Below are 19,638 nucleotides of genomic sequence, written 5' to 3'. Positions count from 1 at the left end.
TCGGCACCTGACCGCTATTCTGAGCGGCGGCGCACACGCGCGACCGGCCTCTAATTACGCCCGCGGCCCCTCTGCAGCTGGCTCGGACCGGCCGCGGCTCTGCACGCGCTCCGGTCGTGCGCCGCAATCGTCCCCGGACGGAGGTGCGTGAGTTCCATCAGGGGCCGCCGGTGAGCCATAGCGCCAGCCGCGGGCCGGGCCGGGCCGGGGCGGGCCGGTCGGCCGTCACCTCAGAGCGCACCATACCGCCAGACACACGGCGGGCGGGCAGGCAGAGCGGATCAGCGTGTCAGCTCCAGTACAGATTAGTACTGAGTAACGGCGCCGGTCAGCGGAGCCGGCGGGCTTCGTCTCGGGTCTGCGATGAATTTGCACCGACATAGTGCATTCGAGTGCACAGTGTACCTACTTACTGCCTACCGACGACAGCGCAGAAAATGTTGTTTTTCCCATGTCCCTAGAAGTCGATACAGTTAGCTTTGCATGATTCCGAGACGGATGGACGTTTCCCCAGTCCCATGAGCCGATCTGGCTCTCCAGTTCCGTCGCACTCAGCAAGGGGAGTCCCTACCACCGGTACCCACCTGTCGGGGAGTGTCCACCCCTGCACTCACCGGACACGGAGTCCCCCGGCACTCACTCGTCGGGGGAGTCCCTACTCCCTGCACTCACCCGTCGGGGGAGTCATCCCTGCACTCACCCGTCGGGGAAGTCCAGCCCCTACTCCCTGCACTCACCCAAAGGGGGAGTCCAGTCCCCCCCCCCCCGACACTCACCCGTCGGGGGAGTCGAGTCCCTACTCCCTTGCACTCACCCGTCGGGGGAGTCCCTACTCCCGGCACTCACCCGTCGGGGGAGTCCTGCACCACCAGCCGCGTGGCCGTCACCACGCTGCCCATCTCGTTGCTCATGGTGCACGAGTAGTTGCCGGCGTCGCCGTGAGAGGCGCTGCCGATGCGCAGCGTGGCCAGACCGTTTCCGTCCAGCGAGAGCGTCTGCCGGCGCGCGATTCGAACGCGCCGCCCGTCGCGGTGCCTGCGGGATGGAGGCACCGGCTGAGGTTAGGTGGGCGCACATCACACACTCAGCCGGCGGGGGACAGGGATAACGGTCAGCCATGGCAGGTGGTATCCAACGGGACCTACAATGGAAAAGACAGAGGCGGATCCAGCTCAGAGTTTTTTTTTGGGGGGGGGGGCAAACCATAATAATTTATCGATTCTTTCCATGCACCGTCCATAGGCGTAATGTTAAAATCATGCCGTTTGGGGGGGGGCAAATGCCCATTTTGCCCCCCCCCCCTGGATCCGCCACTGGGAAAAGACACGGTTATGTTCATCCTGGAAAAGGACTAGTCGCATTGTGAGAATAACTGAGGAAAAGAATAACACATTTTAGTGACAATAAAATTGGTGGACGTGAAACAAATACAATATTTACATGGGCGCTTACATTCCTAGGTGTTGCCAGCTTCTTGCAATGGATCAAATTTAACGAGGTAGTTTACTAGCATGAAACTCAAATGTGATAGGTAGCGCAGCCGTTTGGCAATGACGTTTTTATTTGCCACGGCTCATGTCAAGAGAACACTCGACAGATTTACACTCGGTTCCCGTCCTGGAGGCACGAACCGCTCATAATCCCCTCAGTGAATGCCCCCAGATATGCAGAGTGCCTTACAACTCCAGCCTCTTAACAACTAGGCATACGGATGCCGTGGAATTTTGACTGCCGCTTCCCAAATGAATATTGCAAAGTGAGGGTGGACTGCATGTAGGAAAGCTTACAGGCAACGTGTATAGGTACTTGTGAGTCACCAGGTATCTGCAATACCTCTTTAACTAGATAAATACCTATTACCTAGGTAGCTTATAAGTTATTATTAACTTGTATGGTTGTGAAATAAAATCACAAACCCAAATACTTCATAATTCAGCTAACAAAAAGAAGAAGAAATATTTTCCCATTAACTATAATAGGTATACGTTTTGCCTGCCTGATCTGCAAATCATTGCTCCATACGTTATTCGCCAGTGCCCCGTTCTGCAGTGATCAGTGGTCGGCCTGGTCGGCACCGCCGCCCGGTCCGGTCGAAAGCTGCCCGCTATCGAAGGGACTGGAGACATGCGCTGATGTGTTTCAAACGGTGGCATACTGGCACTGATTCCTTCGGGCATTAAGCAAGGGTTTTTAAACAATTAATGGAGCTTCGACAAGACAACGGCATCAGCTCTTTACCATGCAATATTACAAATTGCATTTCCAATAGGTAGCCGGCCATACGATTCCTGTGAAATGAGTATTGTATTTTATTACCACTTTCCAAGCGTAGGTTACGCAAAACTTCCTAATAATACAAACAAGAATCGAAAGGACGGGAGAGCTGCAGACGGGCTCGGCCTGATCTTCTATTGCGACTTTACAGCGGAGCCTCAGCGTCGCTCTGACGTATGTGGAACGGCATATAAATGCACACTGATATTGTCTCGTCCATCGCGGCTTAGCGCCCTCCATGGCTGCTATATTGGTCCATTACTGTCACCCAGCGGAGGCGAATCTGTACGGGCGGCAGTGGAGGCGGCTCGATGGCGTTTAACTTGTACTAATGTCGGCTCAGGCGCGATGCATGGCGCGGAGCGATCCTATCGTCGGGGCACCGGCAGCCGGCGCTATGCGGACTCGCAGAGCGGGCTCCTGGCAGAAACCATTCAGAGCGCGACTGAAGGGCCATCAGAAGTCTGTAACACCGGGCCCCGGGCTACCTGTTATTCACGGCATCTCGTGATATCGCGGTATCTCCCATAACGCCCGCCTAGTTAGGGCTGAGGGTGACGGCCAAATGTAGGCCTGGTAATTGGCCAAAGGGGTGCCGCGGAGGGCGCCTGGAGACGGGCTGTCCGCCGTGTGTCCACTGGGGCGGACGACCGCCGCAGAGGTGACGCGGAGGGACGTACTGAGTACAAACGCCTGCAGTGTCCGCGGAGGGGACGGGGAGGGGACGGGGTGGGGACGTACTGAGTACAAACGCCAGGTGACCGCGGAGGGGACGCGGAGGGACGTACTGAGTACAAACGCCTGGTGTCCGCGGAGGGGACGCACTGAGTGCATATACGTCATATCTCCGCGGAGGAGGCGGTGGCGGACTGCCAGTAATACCTAAACATCTTAGCATCTCATAGTGTAATGTCCTTCACCTATTTTCAGTCAAAATAAATCGGCATGACAGGCTTACGCTGAAAATAACTATTAACTATGAATGTCAACAGTACAGCAACTGCAGGATCATTGTAATCTCGCCACCTGTTCCAGTTTCGGCGGCTGAGCTCGGCGGGCGAGGTGTGACGGTGCGTCTCGGTGGGTTTTATTACACTGGTGTGAGTCCGGCGCAGCCTTACATCAGCCCACTTCGACAGCCGGGGTCACGGGTCAGGCTCGCTCGCCGGGCGCGGCCGGCCCCAACCGCTGAGCGATGCGCTGGAAACCAGGCCGTTTAAAGTCCCATTGCTACGGCATGCTCATAATTAATGCAATTCTGAGTAGACCGCAAGTTTTATGAACGTGCGAATAAATTGCGTAATTTGTATGGAGACGATCCGAGTTTCCCATAATAATTTGTGCGTTGTTAGCAGTGCAGTACGTCAGCCGGCGGCCTGCGCCCCGTCAGTGGCCCCAGCCGGGCTCCCTGACCTCGGACGACCTCGGAGCCGCAACCTGCCGCGGCTTCCAGCGGTGACTAGCAGCTTACCGCGAGTCAGCTCGCCGCTCTAATGACAATCATTTATCCTCGCAGGTTACAGTAATTACGTTTGTGTCCTTCTGCCACTTTAGGTCGGTCCAACATTTTATATTACAATAAACGTGGAATGTCATTTACTGTTTTGCTGTCTCCCGGACGACTCGGGTCCACTGTGTCACTGTCTCCAGATTTACTCCAAGTCCAGGTTTACTCCATCTGCTCTCCAGGTTGCGTCGCTGTCTCCCGGACCCCGGTATACAGGAGTAGTAAAGGAATCTTGGGTATACAGTGACGTTGTCTCCCGGACCCGTGTTTACTGTGTCGCTGTCTCCCGGACGACCCACGCCGGGTCTAGTGAGTCGCCATCTCCCGGGTCCCGGTCCCGGGTCCCTGCCACTGAGTTAGGGGACAGACGCCTTATCCGCTGTGTTATACGGAGCACACGATGGTGCTTTATTGGGCATCATTGGGGGCCTTCTGTGTGTCTAATGTCTATGGCACAGGGTCACTGCAGGCTGCGAGAGCCGACAGTGTGCTGTTGTTTCCGCGTACTGGCGGTGCCGTCGGCGCCACCTGCGTCCGAGCGCCGCTGGCGCCACCTACCAGAGGACCGAGATGGCCGGGTAGGCGGTGCAGCGCGCCTGCAGCTCCAGGCCGGCGGTGGCCGACACGCGGGTCACCTCCGGCAGACTGCGCACCAGCTCCGGGCCGGCGTACAACAGGTGGCCGCGGTCCACCACCTGAGTGCGGACACAAGGACCGTGTCAGACACTATACTGAGCGGACACACGGACCGTGTCAGACACTACAGACACACGGACCGTGTCAGACACTACACAGCGGACACACGGACCGTGTCAGACAGTACACTGAGCGGACACACGGACCGTGTCAGACACTAGACAGCGGACACACGGACCGTGTCAGACACTACACAGCGGACACACGGACCGTGTCAGACACTACACAGCGGACACACGGACCGTGTCAGCCACTATACTGAGCGGACACAACACAGACTGTGTCAGACACTGAGCGGGCACACGGACCGTCCCAGACACTACGGAAACAAAGACCGCGTCAGACACTACACTGAGCGGACACACGGACCGTGTCAGACACTACACAGCGGACACACGGACCGTGTCAGACACTACACTGAGCGGACACACGGACCGTGTCAGACACTGAGCGGACACACGGACCGTGTCAGACACTACGGACACACGGACCGTGTCAGACACTACACTGAGCGGACACACGGACCGTGTCAGACACTACACTGAGCGGACACACGGACCGTGTCAGACACCACACAGCGGACACACGGACCGTGTCAGACACTACACAGAGCTGACATACGGACCGTGTCAGACACTATAGACACACGAACCGTGTCAGACACTACACTGAGCGGACACACAGACCGTGTCAGACACTACACTGAGCGGACACACGGACCGTGTCAGACACTACACTGAGCGGACACAGATACCGTGTCAGACACTACACAGCGGACACACGGACCGTGTCAGACACTACACAGCGGACACACGGACCGTGTCAGACACTACACAGCGGACAGACACTACACAGTGGACACACGGACCGTGTCAGACAGTACACACAGCGGACACACGGACCGTGTCAGACACTACACAGCGGACACACGGACCGTGTCAGACACTACACAACGGACACACGGAACGTGTCAGACGCCTCTGAATTCTGAGCACATCTGAATTCAAGCATGATCTTATCATTTTAAGTAAAACGCTTTTAAATTTGTCAGCGCGTGTGAACGACCCACCAGTGTACAGTGGAGGGCGCCCCTGTAACCCACCAGTTGCAGGGTTGCCCATCTAACCCACCAGTGTGCAGGGGAGGGCGCGCCATTCACCCACCAGTGTGCAGGGGAGGGCGCGCCATTCACCCACCCGTGTGCAGGGGAGGGCGCGCCATTGACCCACCAGTGTACAGGAGCAGGTGATGTCTCCGTGCTCGTTGGAGGCCACGGCCGAGTACGTTCCCAGCTCGTCGAACCGCGCAGCGGTGATCTCCAGCGTGTGGAAGTGGTGCGCCTCGTGCCACATGGCGAACCGCTCTGACGGGGACAGACAGTGAGCCACACAGTGACATCCCACAGAGTCCAGATGAATGAGTGGGCATTGTGCCCAACTAATGAACGGATCAACAAACAAACAAACAAATAATTATTCAGTAGCCAAATGAATGAAAGAATCAATACACAAAATGGAATTAATGATCAAATAAACCCCGCCCTCCCCTCACTGTGCGAGCTAGTCGTCTCACCGTTCTGCTGTAGCGGCACGCCGTCCTTGGCCCAGGTGACCTCTGGCAGCGGGTGACCTGTGACCTGACAGGTCAGCCGCACGGAGCTGCCCACGGCCACCCGGCGCTCGCGCGGCCGTACCAGGAAGTAGGGGGCCAGTGGCTCGCTCGGCGAGCGGTCGGCGGCCGACGCGGCAGACTCCAGGGCGCTGCGGACAGGGAGGGACGATCGAATACCGAGCGCTGCAGATCGAATACCGAGCGCTGCGGACACGGAGGGACGATCGAATACCGAGCGCTGAGGACACGGAGGGACGATCGAATACCGAGCGCTGCGGACAGGGAGGGACGATCGAATACCGAGCGCTGCGGACAGGGAGGGACGATCGAATACCGAGCGCTGCGGAAGGGGAGGACGATCGAATACCGAGCGCTGCGGACAGGGAGGGACGATCGAATACCGAGCGCTGCGGACAGGGAGGGACGATCGAATACCGAGCGCTGCGGACAGGGAGGGACGATCGAATACCGAGCGCTGCGGAAGGGGAGGACGATCGAATACCAGCAATATGGACAGGGAGGGACGATCGAATACCAGCAATATGGACAGGGAGGGACGATCGAATACCGAGCGCTGCGGAAGGGGAGGGACGATCGAATACCGAGCACTATGGAGAGGAAAGGGGAGGCTGCTGACCTTACACTGTTCTCGGCACCCAGCCTCTGCCTGACCTGATGACCTCTGAGATACCAAACCAAGCCAACCAGTTATTCATCCAACCAGTTATTCACCCCACATTAATAGGTCGGAAGGTGGGTGGGTGGGTGGGTGGGTGGGGGGTCTCCACTCAACAACTGATGGTCCTGTCAAGTGTCAGTAGGTGGGGGGGGGGGGGGGTCGCTCATCCGTTGATGGCCCGGTTAGTAAGGAGAGGGGTCGGTCGGTCAGTCAGTCGGTCGGTCGGGGGGTGGGGGAGGGGCGTCGGTCAGCGGTCTCCACAAATGGCTTGCGCGGTAGGGGAGGGGTCTCCTCACCCGCCGACGGGACCATCGGTCGGTCAGTCGGGGGAGGCGGTCGGTCGGTTGGTAGGGGGTGGGCAGGAGGTCCGCGGGGGTCGGTCGGGGCCAGGTTCTCACTCCCCGCTGATTGTCCGGTCAGTGGGTCGAGGTTGGGTCGGTGGGTCGGGGTCTCTATACTCACCTGTTGATGGCGCGGTCAGCGTGCAGCAGTAGCTCGCGCTCCACCACCGTCAGACGGGTGAAGGTGCTCGCCTGGCCGGCCGTGTTCACTGCCTGGCACGTGTAGGTGGCTTGGTCGGACGGTCGCACGGCGCTGACAGAGAGCCGGCACAGGTCGCCCTGGTGCGCCACGCGCAGTCGACAGAGGCCGGCCGGCAGCGGGATGCCGTCCCGCAGCCAGACCACCTCGGGAGCCGGCTCACCAGACACCTGAGACACGGACGGCGGGTTATACCACAGCGGGTCACAGAGGGTCACAGCGGGTCACAGCGGGTCACAGCGGGTCACAGCGGGTCACAGCGGGTCACAGCGGGTCACAGCGGATCAGACACAGTCACAGGTATCCTGTCCTGTCCACTCTTCCCTGCCCCTGTCCCACCCACCTGGCACTGGAGCTCCAGGCAGTCTCCGAGCAGACATTTGGTGGTGGCCGGCAGCAGGCGGCCGAACCGCGGCGCCACCCGCTCCCGACCGACCAGCACAGGCAGCGAGCAGCTGCCCTCGCCCCAGCCGTACCGGTTGCGCGGCGTCACGCGGAATATGTAGGTGCGGGCCGGCTTCAGATCGAATATGTCCATGCTGCAGATGACTGACATCCCCACCTGTGGGCAGCGGGGACCGCGGCGGTACGTGCTATCATTAAATGACATAGCCATTGTAGCAGTACCGTCATTTCGTACGTCCATACCCAAATCCCATCCGGCACATCATAGGCGTCGCCAGAGATTTTCGGTTGGGGGGGCAAAATCAACTTTTGTGTTAAATCTTCCCTTTCCCCAGTCGTTACTCACTCGTTTTACATATCATTCGACGCGCAATGGTGCCAGGAATCCGATGGTGACAAATTCTTCCTTCTAGCTATGATATATATTTTTTTTTACAGAAAAAAATCGAAATTTTGACATTTCTGGACAAAAACGACCGGTAGACTTAGAGTGGCTGCGATTGCCGGTGCCCTGCAGACGCTCGTCGCTCATGATCATCACCCAGTAAAAGGTGAAAAACGCTCCATTTAATCAGATCACCCTGCTAAAAACTTCATTCACGCATGCATGCAGAGGTTTTACATGCAATGCATAGGGCTTATCCCAGCCGCCGATAGTAGCTAAGTTGGGCATTCGGCGGAGAGTGAATATCGGAAGTGTGAATCGGAAGTAATTCATCTTTGCTCCAGTGAGAGGAAGTTTTTTGTTCACCCGAGTGTGAACGAAAAGTTCCTCGTTTTTCGTGTGAAGGGACGCGAACAGCAAATGTTAAACGGAACCAAAAGCTACGCACGGCATAGCGGCAAGCCTGCAAGGGATTCCTTAGAGATAGGTTTGGGACTTCCAGGCCATTTCAGGGCACTCAGGGTCAGTGTAGACTCTCAGAAGCCTGCATAGGATCCCAAAGATCGGGTGGTTCACCCCAAATATTTACGCATATTTGATGCTTTAGGGGTTTTCGAGCCCAAGGTGGGGTCCTCAGAACCAGTGTGGGCGGCGGGCGATAACAGACTAGGCCCAGGGGGCAGGGTGAGCCTGGAGCCCTCGGATAACAGTGTTAACCATCGGGGTCTGTGTCGAATCCTTAAGGACGCTACGTAGGGACATAATAAACATGTGTCGCGGCTCTCAAAGGGACACGCGAGTTACTCAGTTATGACCCCTCAGATGCCGGCTTGGGGTTAGCAAAGTCTGTCGCCTACGCTTGTACAGGGTCCTCAAAGATCCCTGTATGGGCCCTCAGAGAACATGGACACCAGTGGAACTCTCAGGCTGGTTTGGGCCCTCTGAAAGCTTCTTAGCGCTCGAAAGAGCTCCTTGGGAGCCTGTGTGAAAGGCGAGCTCATGAGCCCTGCGGCACTTGAAGGGTACTTGAGCCTGTCGCAGACATTTGACGAGAGTTGAGAAAGGCCCGACGATTTCGTGTCACGCTTTGAACGAAAATTACGTGTCAGCACTCCAAAACTTATGAAAATCAGCTATGAAATATAATAAAGAACCAACTAGGAACATGGAATGAATCACAGCATTGACATTTCCGGGTCTGAAGTCGGAGTCTTAAAGATTTTGGAGACTGCGACTCTGACTCTGGTTTGAACTGCATGTTCCAACCGAATTTGACCTCACAGGCATTCTCAGAAAGGTACCCCCATTTTTCCCGACTCCAAAATCTCATCGGATCTGTATCGATCTCAGGGGGTGCCCGGTCCGAGGTTGGGGGGGCAAGCTGCCCCGCTTGCCCCCCCGTGGCGACGCTAATGCGGCACATCTTATGTCTTTCCCGCCGGCGGCACGTGGCCGTGGCCGCCCCGGCAGCCCGCACTCACCATATCCCACATGGCGTCCTCGCACTTGAGCCACGCCTCCACCTTGTAGGAGAGGATGGGCGCGCCGCCGTTATAGAGCGGCCGCGGCCAGGCCAGTGACACCCAGTTCTGGCCCACGTCCCTGGTGTACGGCCGGCCCGGCAGTGGACCCGGAACGTCTGCGTGTGCACAGGACGGTTAGAGCGGTCAGATCGGGGCAGCGCACCTCTGGCTACAGGTCACAGCTAGCTTAAACATTCCACCAATAAAGTGCGAGTCGCTTAGCGAGCGTCACTGATCTAAATAATGACTGAGCTTTTACTATACCAGCCTGTGTGCACACTGCACAGGATTAATAACAGCTGACCCTGCGTGAAGCGCTCACAGCGTTACCAACGGCTCACCCTGTGTGAAGCGTTGTGTCCTGCGCAGGTCGGCGCTGGCCATGAGCCGGGAGGAGGTGCGGCTGTCCCAGTCGGGCGTCTGAGCCCGATTCGGCTCCTTCACCTGCGACAAAACAGGTCAAAGGTCGATCACCGCTCAGCCAGCACAGGCCAAAGATCAGGTCAACCCCAGCCAGCACAGGTCAAAGATCAGGTCAACCCCAGCCAGCACAGGTCAAAGATCAGGTCAATCCTAGCCGGCATTGGTCAGAGGTCAGGTCACTCCTCAGTCGTCCCAGGTTAACCCGTAGTGGTCCTTGGAGGATCAGAGCCTCGGTTTGAGACACACTATTGTTTAAGTTGCACGAACACCATCAAAACTGCAAAAACAACGTTGATTTACTTCTTTCCAATGAAAAGCTGGACTAACGGAAAAGGGTAATAGGCACGCGTAATGCCCTCAGCTCTGAAATGTCTTCCTCCGCTGCGCCCATCACTGTTCAGTATTGGCTCCGAAAGCACCCGCCTCGCACACCGCTCCGGCAGCGCGGCGCGGCGCGGTGCACTTACCCGGACGAGGACGTAGCAGCGGTCGGCGCCGTCGGCGTTCTGCGCCTCCACACAGTAGGTGCCCGAGTCGGAGAAGTGCAGCCGCTCCATGCGCAGGTGACACAGCTCGCCGGACACCTCCAGAGTGGCGCGCCGAGAGGCCAGCAGGTTCTGGCGGCCCTTGTGGAAGGCCACTGCAGCGACAGCACAGGGGCGGCGCGTCAGGGCGGGCCGATACACACCGCAATTACAGAACGGCTTGTTCGTGTTCGTAAATACTATGAAAATTAAAAGGCCGCAAGCAAAGCTACTATCAGGCCATTATCAGGTGGCAGTCACGCTTGACTGAGGCGCAGTTTAGGCAAACACCGTGAGATGATTGTGCCGTAGTATAGCTAAACGCTGTGAGATACACTGTGCCGCACTACAGCTAAACGCCGTGAGATAGACTGTACCGCAGTACACCTAAACGCCGTGAGATAGACTGTGCCGCAATTCAATACAGCTAAACGCCGTGAGATAGACTGTGCCGCAGTACAGCTAAACGCCGAGGGTTAGAATGTGCCACAGTGCAGCTAAACGCCGTGAGATAGACTGTGCCGCAGTACAAATCAACGCCGTGAAATAGCCTGTGCTGCAGTACAGCTTAACGCCGTAAGATAGACTGTGGCGCAGTACAGCCAAACGACGTGAGATGTGTAGGATGCTTCGGAAGATCAGAATAGCTTCTGCAAGTGGTTTAATATAGAACCGAACAACGAAAGATATATTTTTTCTGGAATATGCGTGAAAGAGCTACCCAGTCTCCCGCAAATGAGCCACGAATAATCTTATATCTTTCTTCGTAGAGGTTTACGCAAATCAAAAATAAAATATTTTATTCAAACTTATTGTTTATCCGAAGAAACAGATTTATAGGTAGTTTCTTTGCAGTTCATAAGCTAATTTCAAACATATAACACAGAAAACGGAACGGCTTTTCTCGCTTATCACTTAAACCCTTCATATTTGGTTATGAAACCTGTGCCGCAGTACAGCTCAACGCCGTGAGATAGACTAAACCGCAGTACAGCTCAACGCCGAGGGTTAGACTGCTGCAGTACAGCTAAACGCCGATGGTTATACTATGCCGCAGTACAGCTAAACGCCGAGGGTTAGACTGTGCTGCAGTACAGCTAAACGCCGAGGGTTATACTATGCCGCAGTACAGCTAAACGCCGAGAGTTAGACTATGCCGCAGTACAGCTAAACGCCGTGAGATAGACTGTACCGCAGTACAGCCGAGAGCCGTCGTAATCTCCAGTGCGACACAAACACTCGTCCTACAACTTTCAAATTCTACATTATGGGGTGAAATTCGAAAACTGACGAAATTTTGATATGTTTTGTTCACTCACGGCACAGTGCATTTGACACCGGGTGAAGCTTGCTTGCATTAAACGAGATTAATTTTCATCTAGCGTTTGCTGGTTGACAACGATATTCTATCTTTCTTTCGTCTTGTCCGCGACTGCCGGCCCACCTTCCGGCCGGGGCTCGTCTTACCTTTTGGCCGCGGCTCTCCGGCGATGCGACAGGTGAGCAGCAGGTCTCCCCCGTTGGCGACTCGGATGAGGTCGTCGGGCTTCTCGACAATCCTGGCCGGCTGGCCGGCGCCAGCGGCTCCCAGACTGAAGGCGAGGGGAGAGTTACTGGACATTGCAGAAACTCTACGCACCGCGGCAACGACATCATCGTAAGTCATCAACACGTCTGCAATACCTCTAGCAGCAATGCCCGGTAAAGAAACGATAGTAAAATTCGAAAACTATAGCCAGGAAAATTTTGACACATGTTAAACGGCATGTATGTAAGTACTTATTTGGTTAGCATCAAATCTGATCTTTCCCTAAAAGCTTGCCTTGCTGTGAGAAGATAGCCCTTTTAGTGACGATCAGACACCTGTACCTGTCATAATCCGGAAGGCTTGCCTCTTACCTAGCGACTGGACAGGTGTCCTTCCACTCTCTAAGGTACCCGACAGGTGGTATACCCTCACTCTCTCGGATACCGGACGGGTGTGGTGTACTTCCACTCTCTCAGGTACCGGACAGGTGTGGTGTACCTCCACTCCCTCAGGTACCGGACAGGTGTGGTGTACTTCCACTCTCTCAGGTACCGGACAGGTGTGGTGTACTTCCACTCTCTCAGGTACCGGACAGGTGTGGTGTACCTCCACTCCATCAGGTACCGGACAGGTGTGGTGTACTTCCACTCTCTCAGGTACCGGACAGGTGTGGTGTACTTCCACTCTCTCAGGTACCGGACAGGTGTGGTGTACCTCCACTCCATCAGGTACCGGACAGGTGTGGTGTACTTCCACTCCCTCAGGTACCGGACAGGTGTGGTGTACCTCCACTCCATCAGGTACCGGACATGTGTGGTGTACCTCCACTCCATCAGGTACCGGACATGTGTGGTGTACCTTCACTCCCTCAGGTACCGGACAGGTGTGGTGTACCTTCACTCCCTCAGGTACCGGACAGGTGGCATACCCTCACTCTCTCCGGTACCGCACCCAGGTTTCCCTCCACTGTCATGTATTCAGACGGACCGGTCCCCGCCCGCTCACCTGGTGCCGGACCGGTCCCCGCCCGCTACACTCTCTCGGTTGCGTTCCCCGCCCACTCACCTGACGCTGGCCGAGCAGGTGGCCGCGCCGTGCACGTTGGCTGCCCGGCAGGTGTAGGTGCCGGCGTCCCCGGCTGTCAGGCTGTGCAGTGAGAGCGCGTAGTCGGGGAAGCGGCCCCAGGCGCGCAGTCGGGCAGACGGCCGCACCGGCTGGCCGTTGTGGAGCCAGCTGATGTCCGGTGACGGTGAGCCTGAGCCGGGGACGAGGGGCAGATCAGCGGGGAGGCAGGCGACGGCTGGGGAGACCGCACCCGGGGGAGATGAGGAAAACCGGGGGAATTTACGGGAGGGTCAGACACAGAGAGTCCGGCCGGCACGGCAGACTTTGGACATATATTTGGGCGGCTTTTTGATGTGAATAAGTTTCTGTTCCATTTGATGATAATAAGGTCCTCCGATCTTCTAAATACTTCTTGTTAGAAACATAGAAGTGCCTGAGCAGAAGAAGAGCCTATAAGCTGTGTGTGAGCACGCCTGTTCAAGGTTGATTTATCAGTCCGAAAATAAGCAAAATACAAGCAAGGTAAAAATGGATAACCGCTATCTTTAAAATCACTTCTTAGATTTCTTAGCGTTTGAGCAATGCATAGCAACGATGGACATGCACTATCAAAGCACAGCACTACAGTCATGTAAACTTGTGAAATGCGCTTGTAACAATATCCACTACTATTTCCAATAAAAGAGGCATGCCATGCAGACCGATGTCTGATGTTCGACATTCATGCATACAACATGCACGAGAAGTCTGGCAAACAAGCGTATGTGAGCCTTGTAACGATCATCATTAGCATTGTATTTAGTTTGATTATGCAATAAATAATAATAAGATATTGAAATTACAAGCAGCGCAAGGCAGCTTTCAGAGCGGTATTTTTTGGCGATGCGCAATGCGCAAGAATCCCGCGTGTCCGGTGTTTCTCCCCCCAACACTCTGTCCAGTGTTTTGTCCCGTCCCTCTGTCCGGTGTTTTGTCCCGCCCCTGTGTCCGGTGTACCATCCCACCCATGGGTCCTGACTCCTGTGTCTGTCCGGTGTATCACCCTCCCCCTTTTACCCGCCGTGTCGCGCGCGGCGGCTCACCGAGCTCGCGGAGGCGCGCGCGCAGGTGCCGGTTGGGATAGTACTCGGCTATGCTGAAGGCCAGGCCGGGCCAGGTGCCGGTCCGGTAGTGGCGGCGGCTCAGGTAGACGACACGCGGCCGCAGCATGCCCAGCCGCCGCCAGGCCGGCGGGCAGTGGTAGTGGGCCGGCGCCGCGCACCGCGCCAGACGCTCCAGCGCCGCCGACGCCACGGCCGGCCGCTCGGACGTCACGGCCGGCCGCTCCGGGTACGTGGGTGACGTCACGCGGCGGTAGCCCGCTGCCGCTGTCCAGTGACCAGGTCAGGGCGGGGTCAGTACGGGGTGCGTGCAAATGACGATCCGTCAAACCATTCTACCTACGCACCCGACAGCGCACTACAGAACGCACTACGACACTATGACTAAGCGCTACGTCACAACTGGAGTAAGATCACAGTGACTGTCACAAACCAAACACCACCATACGCACCCATCGTACATTGGGACACTAGTGCTGGGTCCCTAACCTCGACTCCACCGCGCTCGTCACTACTGACACTATCCTCCAAACACTACCCAACAACCATGCACCAGCGGCGCGATACGCGGCGTCAGTTCACATCACATACGTCAGTCGCACGCTGCACTGTCACGTCAGTTCCTCTGACGGCAGCCGCTGCCGCCGCGGGGGCACACGCACACCTACCGGCCACCTTGACCTTGAGGTCCAGGTCGCGGCCCTGGCTGGCTTCCACGTCTCGCAGGGCGTCCAGGAAGACGGGCCGGCTGGCCGTGTGTGCGGAGCGCGCGGGTCGCTCCGGCGAGCCGGCCGGCCGCGGCTGCGCACCGCCTGGGGGCACAGCTGGGAGTCAGAGACGGCAGAGACCAGACACAGCAGTGCATCCAGACGAGACCCAACACAGCAGGGTATGTAGAACAGTAAACAACCAGACTCAACACAGCACGACATTCAGACAACCAGACTCAGTCACTCAACACAGCAGGGCATTGAGACAACGACAACGAGAACGGTGTTGTTCAAACAGAGCATTGAATAACACAGCAGGACATCGAGACAACGTGACCCAACACAGCAGGGCATTGGAATCCAGCGCAACAGGGCGTCGAGACAACAAGAGCCAACGCAACATCGAAACACCGAGACAGAGGCCAAACAGCATCCAGACACTGAGACAGAGACCCAACACAGCATCCAGATGCCGAGACAGAAGGCCAATACAACGCAACATCCATTCATACACCAAGACAGCGACCAAACGCAGCATACAGGTACTGAAGACAGGGACCCGACACAGCATCTATGTAGATACCGAGACAGAAGCCCGGCACAACACAGCACCCAGACACTGAGACCAGTCAGAGAGCAGCACGGGTTCAGTAACCTCCAGTGCACGGTGATGTCAATGCTGACAGTCGTAGGCATCATCAGCAACATGACGCTGACTGACAAAGCCGGCCGGTGCGGCCCGGCAGATACATTCCCGAAACACTGGCCACTCCAACGGCTTCTGCAGTTGACTCACGTGATTAACTAATAAATAAACACACGATCAGAATGGCCCGGATAAAGCGGCCCGTCGTTGCCGAACTACTGACGGTTGCCACCAGGGCCCTACCTGGCACGGTGATGTGTTCCGATATCTCCGCAGAGCCGACTCGGTTCTCGGCCAGACACGTGTACTTGCCGTCGTCGCCGCCCTGGGGCGACTGCACCAGCAGCTTACCTGCGGCAACCGCAAACCATCAACAGCTGCTCACAGCTCCCACCTACACAGGCGGTATCTATACCGAGGACTGACTGCCTTTCGTTAGCAAGATCGGGCGGATGGAACAGGATTTTCCCATACCTGCTACATTGCATGATTAAATCGAGACATCCAGGCATTTTAATGGCACGTGCACTGTACCACACTTTTCAAAGTTTAATGCAGTGCTTTAATATTGCCAGCCGTGTGGTTCAAGGGGTGTGGTTAAACGCGTTGAACCACACGGCTGCTGACGTCACTATCAATTATAGTTGTGAGCTTTTTGGCAGGTATGGGAAACACCTTCCAGCCCTAAGGCCGAGAATTCAATAAATGTCACCTCGCTTTTTTAGTGAAAAGCACCTCGGGCCTAACGGCCCTCGGAGTTTTCGCTAAAAAACCTCGGTGACATTTATTGAATCATCCCGGCCCCGGGCAGGAATATATTGAAGGATATCATAACAAATCTCCAAATTAGACTGCATCACCTCCCTTACGAATGTTCGTGAGGGAGGATTGTATTTATGGCTGTCAACTGTACAGAGAAACGATTCCTATTAGAGTTGTTCAGTCATCGATGAAATGGCAACGGATGACTTTGAACTGACTCTGAAACGGACATTGCAGTGTCGTTTAACACGTCACAAATAAAACAATAGGTGACAGGTACAGGTGGGTACACATTGGAGACCAAGGACGTTTACCTAGTCCTAACTAAACGTCGACGGCGTATAATTAAACGTTTAATTATATGTTTAATTTAATTAAAGGTTTAATTATACCTCCCTGTCGGAGACCCATATATGACATAATAACGGCATTACCTAAGAACGTTATAAATACTGATAATGTAACGTAGATACAACGTGAAAACCCTTGTCACTTGTAGAACCTGGGCCCTGTTCATTAACCCCGGCGGTCGCTGCGGCCGCTGCGGTCGCTGCGGCCAGCCGGGTTGTTACGTCACAAAAAGGGGCGGGGCTCATGTAGTGTGACGAATGTATGACGTCACCTTGCTGCGGCCGCTGCGATCTCTGCGGCCGCAATCCAGCGACCGCCGAGCCGCAAGAAAGTAATTGCACTGAACTTGGCGCACTGAAGTCAAAGTGTAGGCTGTGTTGCCATGGAGACGATGTTGTAAACAAATTCATTCCGTCCAGTGTTACATGCCATGATACCTAAAAATTATATTAATACTTTAATATGAGATTTAATTTTAGACTTAAGTTATTTGTGCTACGATTTAATGAAAAGAATACCAAATCATTTATGTGACCCACTTACAAAAATACAGAAACACCAGACGGCCTTGAGAAACGCCCTTTTCATCACAGGAATGGAATACACATATAAAAGAAGCGCGTGGAAACTATTGATTATTAATCGTCTCAAGCGCGCAATTATCGGAAACTATTTCGGCAGCAGACGCACTGGCGGATCCAGGCTTGCGTTTTGGAGGGGGCCAACTCATGCAGGAGCCAAACCTAGGGTACCCCCAAATCATGTTTTCTCATCGGATTTAGGCCACTTATTTTTCGTCACAGCCCTGACACTATGAATTTTTTTTTTAAACTAAAAAGAAAAATATATAAATGGTAGCCCACCCGACCCATGCCTTTATATTACTTTGTAAACACTTACCATTGTTTTTATCGACCAGTTAAAGGGACCCTCCCACCGTAACATTAGATTTGAGCTGAGATAGCCAAAATGGGGTCCCTGGCTCACAATTACCGGTTTCGGCACGCACTCACAACATCGAGAAATGCCTTAAATCGGAAATATTGAACTTCAAAATTGCAGCATTTTGATTCAGAGGGGCTAATGCTTTTGGATACCCCTCTGAATGTGTGACGTCAGCGGAGATCTAATGATTTTTTAATATTTTACTAAAACGTTTGGTAGCATGCGGTGGTATAGGCTGCTTTGCGCGCAACAAATGCCGCACTTTCAAATAAAGTCGCTAGGAACAGCAGCGGATATCCCAAAAAGTAAACAAAAATAAAAGTCTAATCTCTTGAAAACCGGTGAATATTTTTCGATAAAATTTGGTAGATATTCGTTTTCGCCCTTTCTGAACCTAGCGACATCACTTTCATGCCAACTCATTAACTTTTTTGAAGGTGGGAGGGTCTCTTTAACCCGCTTCGAGTCAGTGCTTGGGTCCCTTTGCGGGCCGGAGGTGGTAAAACAGCCCTGTCTAACTCGGCTCCTGGGCCACGCACTGATTGAGCTATGTTTCATCATCGTTTGGGGAGGGGGAAAACGGGCCACTTTAGGCCTCTGGGAAGGGGGCATGGCCCTAAATGCCCCCTCCCTGGATCCGCCAGTGTAAGAAGAGACCATTGGAGCTGCAGTTGGGTACCTCAGACATCAGGGTACGCCCTCAGATGTATGTATAGGACTTGCATGGAGACCTCTTATGCTATAGTGTACTGAAAGGACCCAAAGGAGCCTGTCTATATGGGCTCCCGGAGATAGACGTGGGCCCTCAGGAGCCCGCCAGAGCCCCAATGAGGGATAAGTGAGGGATACCAAGTGCCTGCAATTGCATATTGCATAAGCCATAACGCCTTTACAAATCAATATATTATGCATCAGTGGCAGATCCAAGGGGGACCACATGGGTCATGACCCCCTTGGTGCCCGGGGGCACCACAGGCCTGTCAGGGGCATCACCGGCCTAGTAGGGGCACCACCAGCCCGCCAGGGGCACCACAGGCCTAGCAAGGGCACCACGGGCCTGTGAGGGGCCCCACAGGCTTGTCAGGGGCACCCCAGGTCTGTCAGGGACACCAGAGACCTGCCAGGGGCGCCGCCGGCCTCGCAGGGGCACCATGGGCCTGTCAGGGACACCAGAGGCCTAGCAGGGGTACCACAGACCTTACAGGGGCACCACCGGCCTTGCAGGGGCACCTTGGGTCTGTCACGGGCACCACAGTCCTGTCAGGGCCCAGGGGCACCAGCGGCCTAGCAGGGGCACCACAGGCCTGCCAGGGGCACCACCGGTCTAGCAGGGGCACCATGGGCCTGTCAGGGGCCCCACCGGCCTCGCAGGGGGCACCACCGGCCTCGCAGGCATCACGGCATCACGCAGGGGCACCTTGGGCCTGTCGGGGGCATCACGGGCCTGTTGGGGGCACTTTAGGCTTATCAGGGGCACCACAGTCCTGTCAGGTCCCAGGGGCATCAGCAGCCTAGCAGGGGCACCCTAGGCCCGCCAGAGGTACAGCCCACCGCTAAAGTAATGTAGGGTTTTACCAAACTCAACGGTTGGCTTTGACTGGCGATTGTTTAATGCGAAGTGATTGAAAAGAAGATGTCAATAGCTAAAGTTGCAGCTGCAAGGGTGACGATACATATAAGCTACATTCAAAGTTTCATTGTAGTCTGGCTAATCGTTCCTAAGCTTCAGAAGCAGAACATACCCATGACTGAAACCCCACATTACTTCTGCTGTGGACTGTACCACAGGCCTGCCAGCGTCCAGGGGCACCACAGGCCTAGCAAGGGCACCACGGGCCTGTCAGGGGCACCTCAGGCTCCCGTGCCCCCCCCCCCCCTCCCCCCCAGATCCGCCAGTGATGCCACACCACGCGAAACACCGCCAACTACCAGCTGCCGCGCCATAAACACGTGCCAACAACAGT

At 55.4% G+C, this 19,638-nt stretch overlaps 1 protein-coding gene across 1 annotated transcript in view; it reads right to left on the bottom strand.

Annotated features, from left to right (window-relative positions):
* LOC122379995 overlaps positions 1–19,638 on the bottom strand; it is a gene marked incomplete at its 5' end in the record, with an annotated part of 246,265 nt that overhangs the window by 163,771 nt on the left and 62,856 nt on the right. The window contains 14 exons of the mRNA XM_043362728.1: positions 847–1,035; positions 4,340–4,476; positions 5,707–5,840; positions 6,050–6,237; positions 7,230–7,477; positions 7,651–7,869; positions 9,579–9,736; positions 9,962–10,064; positions 10,511–10,683; positions 12,035–12,159; positions 13,161–13,350; positions 14,243–14,527; positions 14,929–15,072; positions 15,860–15,967. Of these exons, the coding sequence (XP_043218663.1) occupies positions 847–1,035; positions 4,340–4,476; positions 5,707–5,840; positions 6,050–6,237; positions 7,230–7,477; positions 7,651–7,869; positions 9,579–9,736; positions 9,962–10,064; positions 10,511–10,683; positions 12,035–12,159; positions 13,161–13,350; positions 14,243–14,527; positions 14,929–15,072; positions 15,860–15,967 (2,401 nt within the window). The remainder of the gene's footprint in view (positions 1–846; positions 1,036–4,339; positions 4,477–5,706; positions 5,841–6,049; positions 6,238–7,229; positions 7,478–7,650; positions 7,870–9,578; positions 9,737–9,961; positions 10,065–10,510; positions 10,684–12,034; positions 12,160–13,160; positions 13,351–14,242; positions 14,528–14,928; positions 15,073–15,859; positions 15,968–19,638) is intronic.

This window comes from Amphibalanus amphitrite, unplaced genomic scaffold (assembly GCF_019059575.1).
Source record: "Amphibalanus amphitrite isolate SeventyFive unplaced genomic scaffold, NRLGWU_Aamphi_draft 000088F_arrow, whole genome shotgun sequence".
NCBI lineage: Eukaryota > Metazoa > Arthropoda > Thecostraca > Balanomorpha > Balanidae > Amphibalanus > Amphibalanus amphitrite.
Note: the sequence above shows the minus strand (reverse complement) of the source record. Positions and strands in the feature narration are given on the sequence as shown.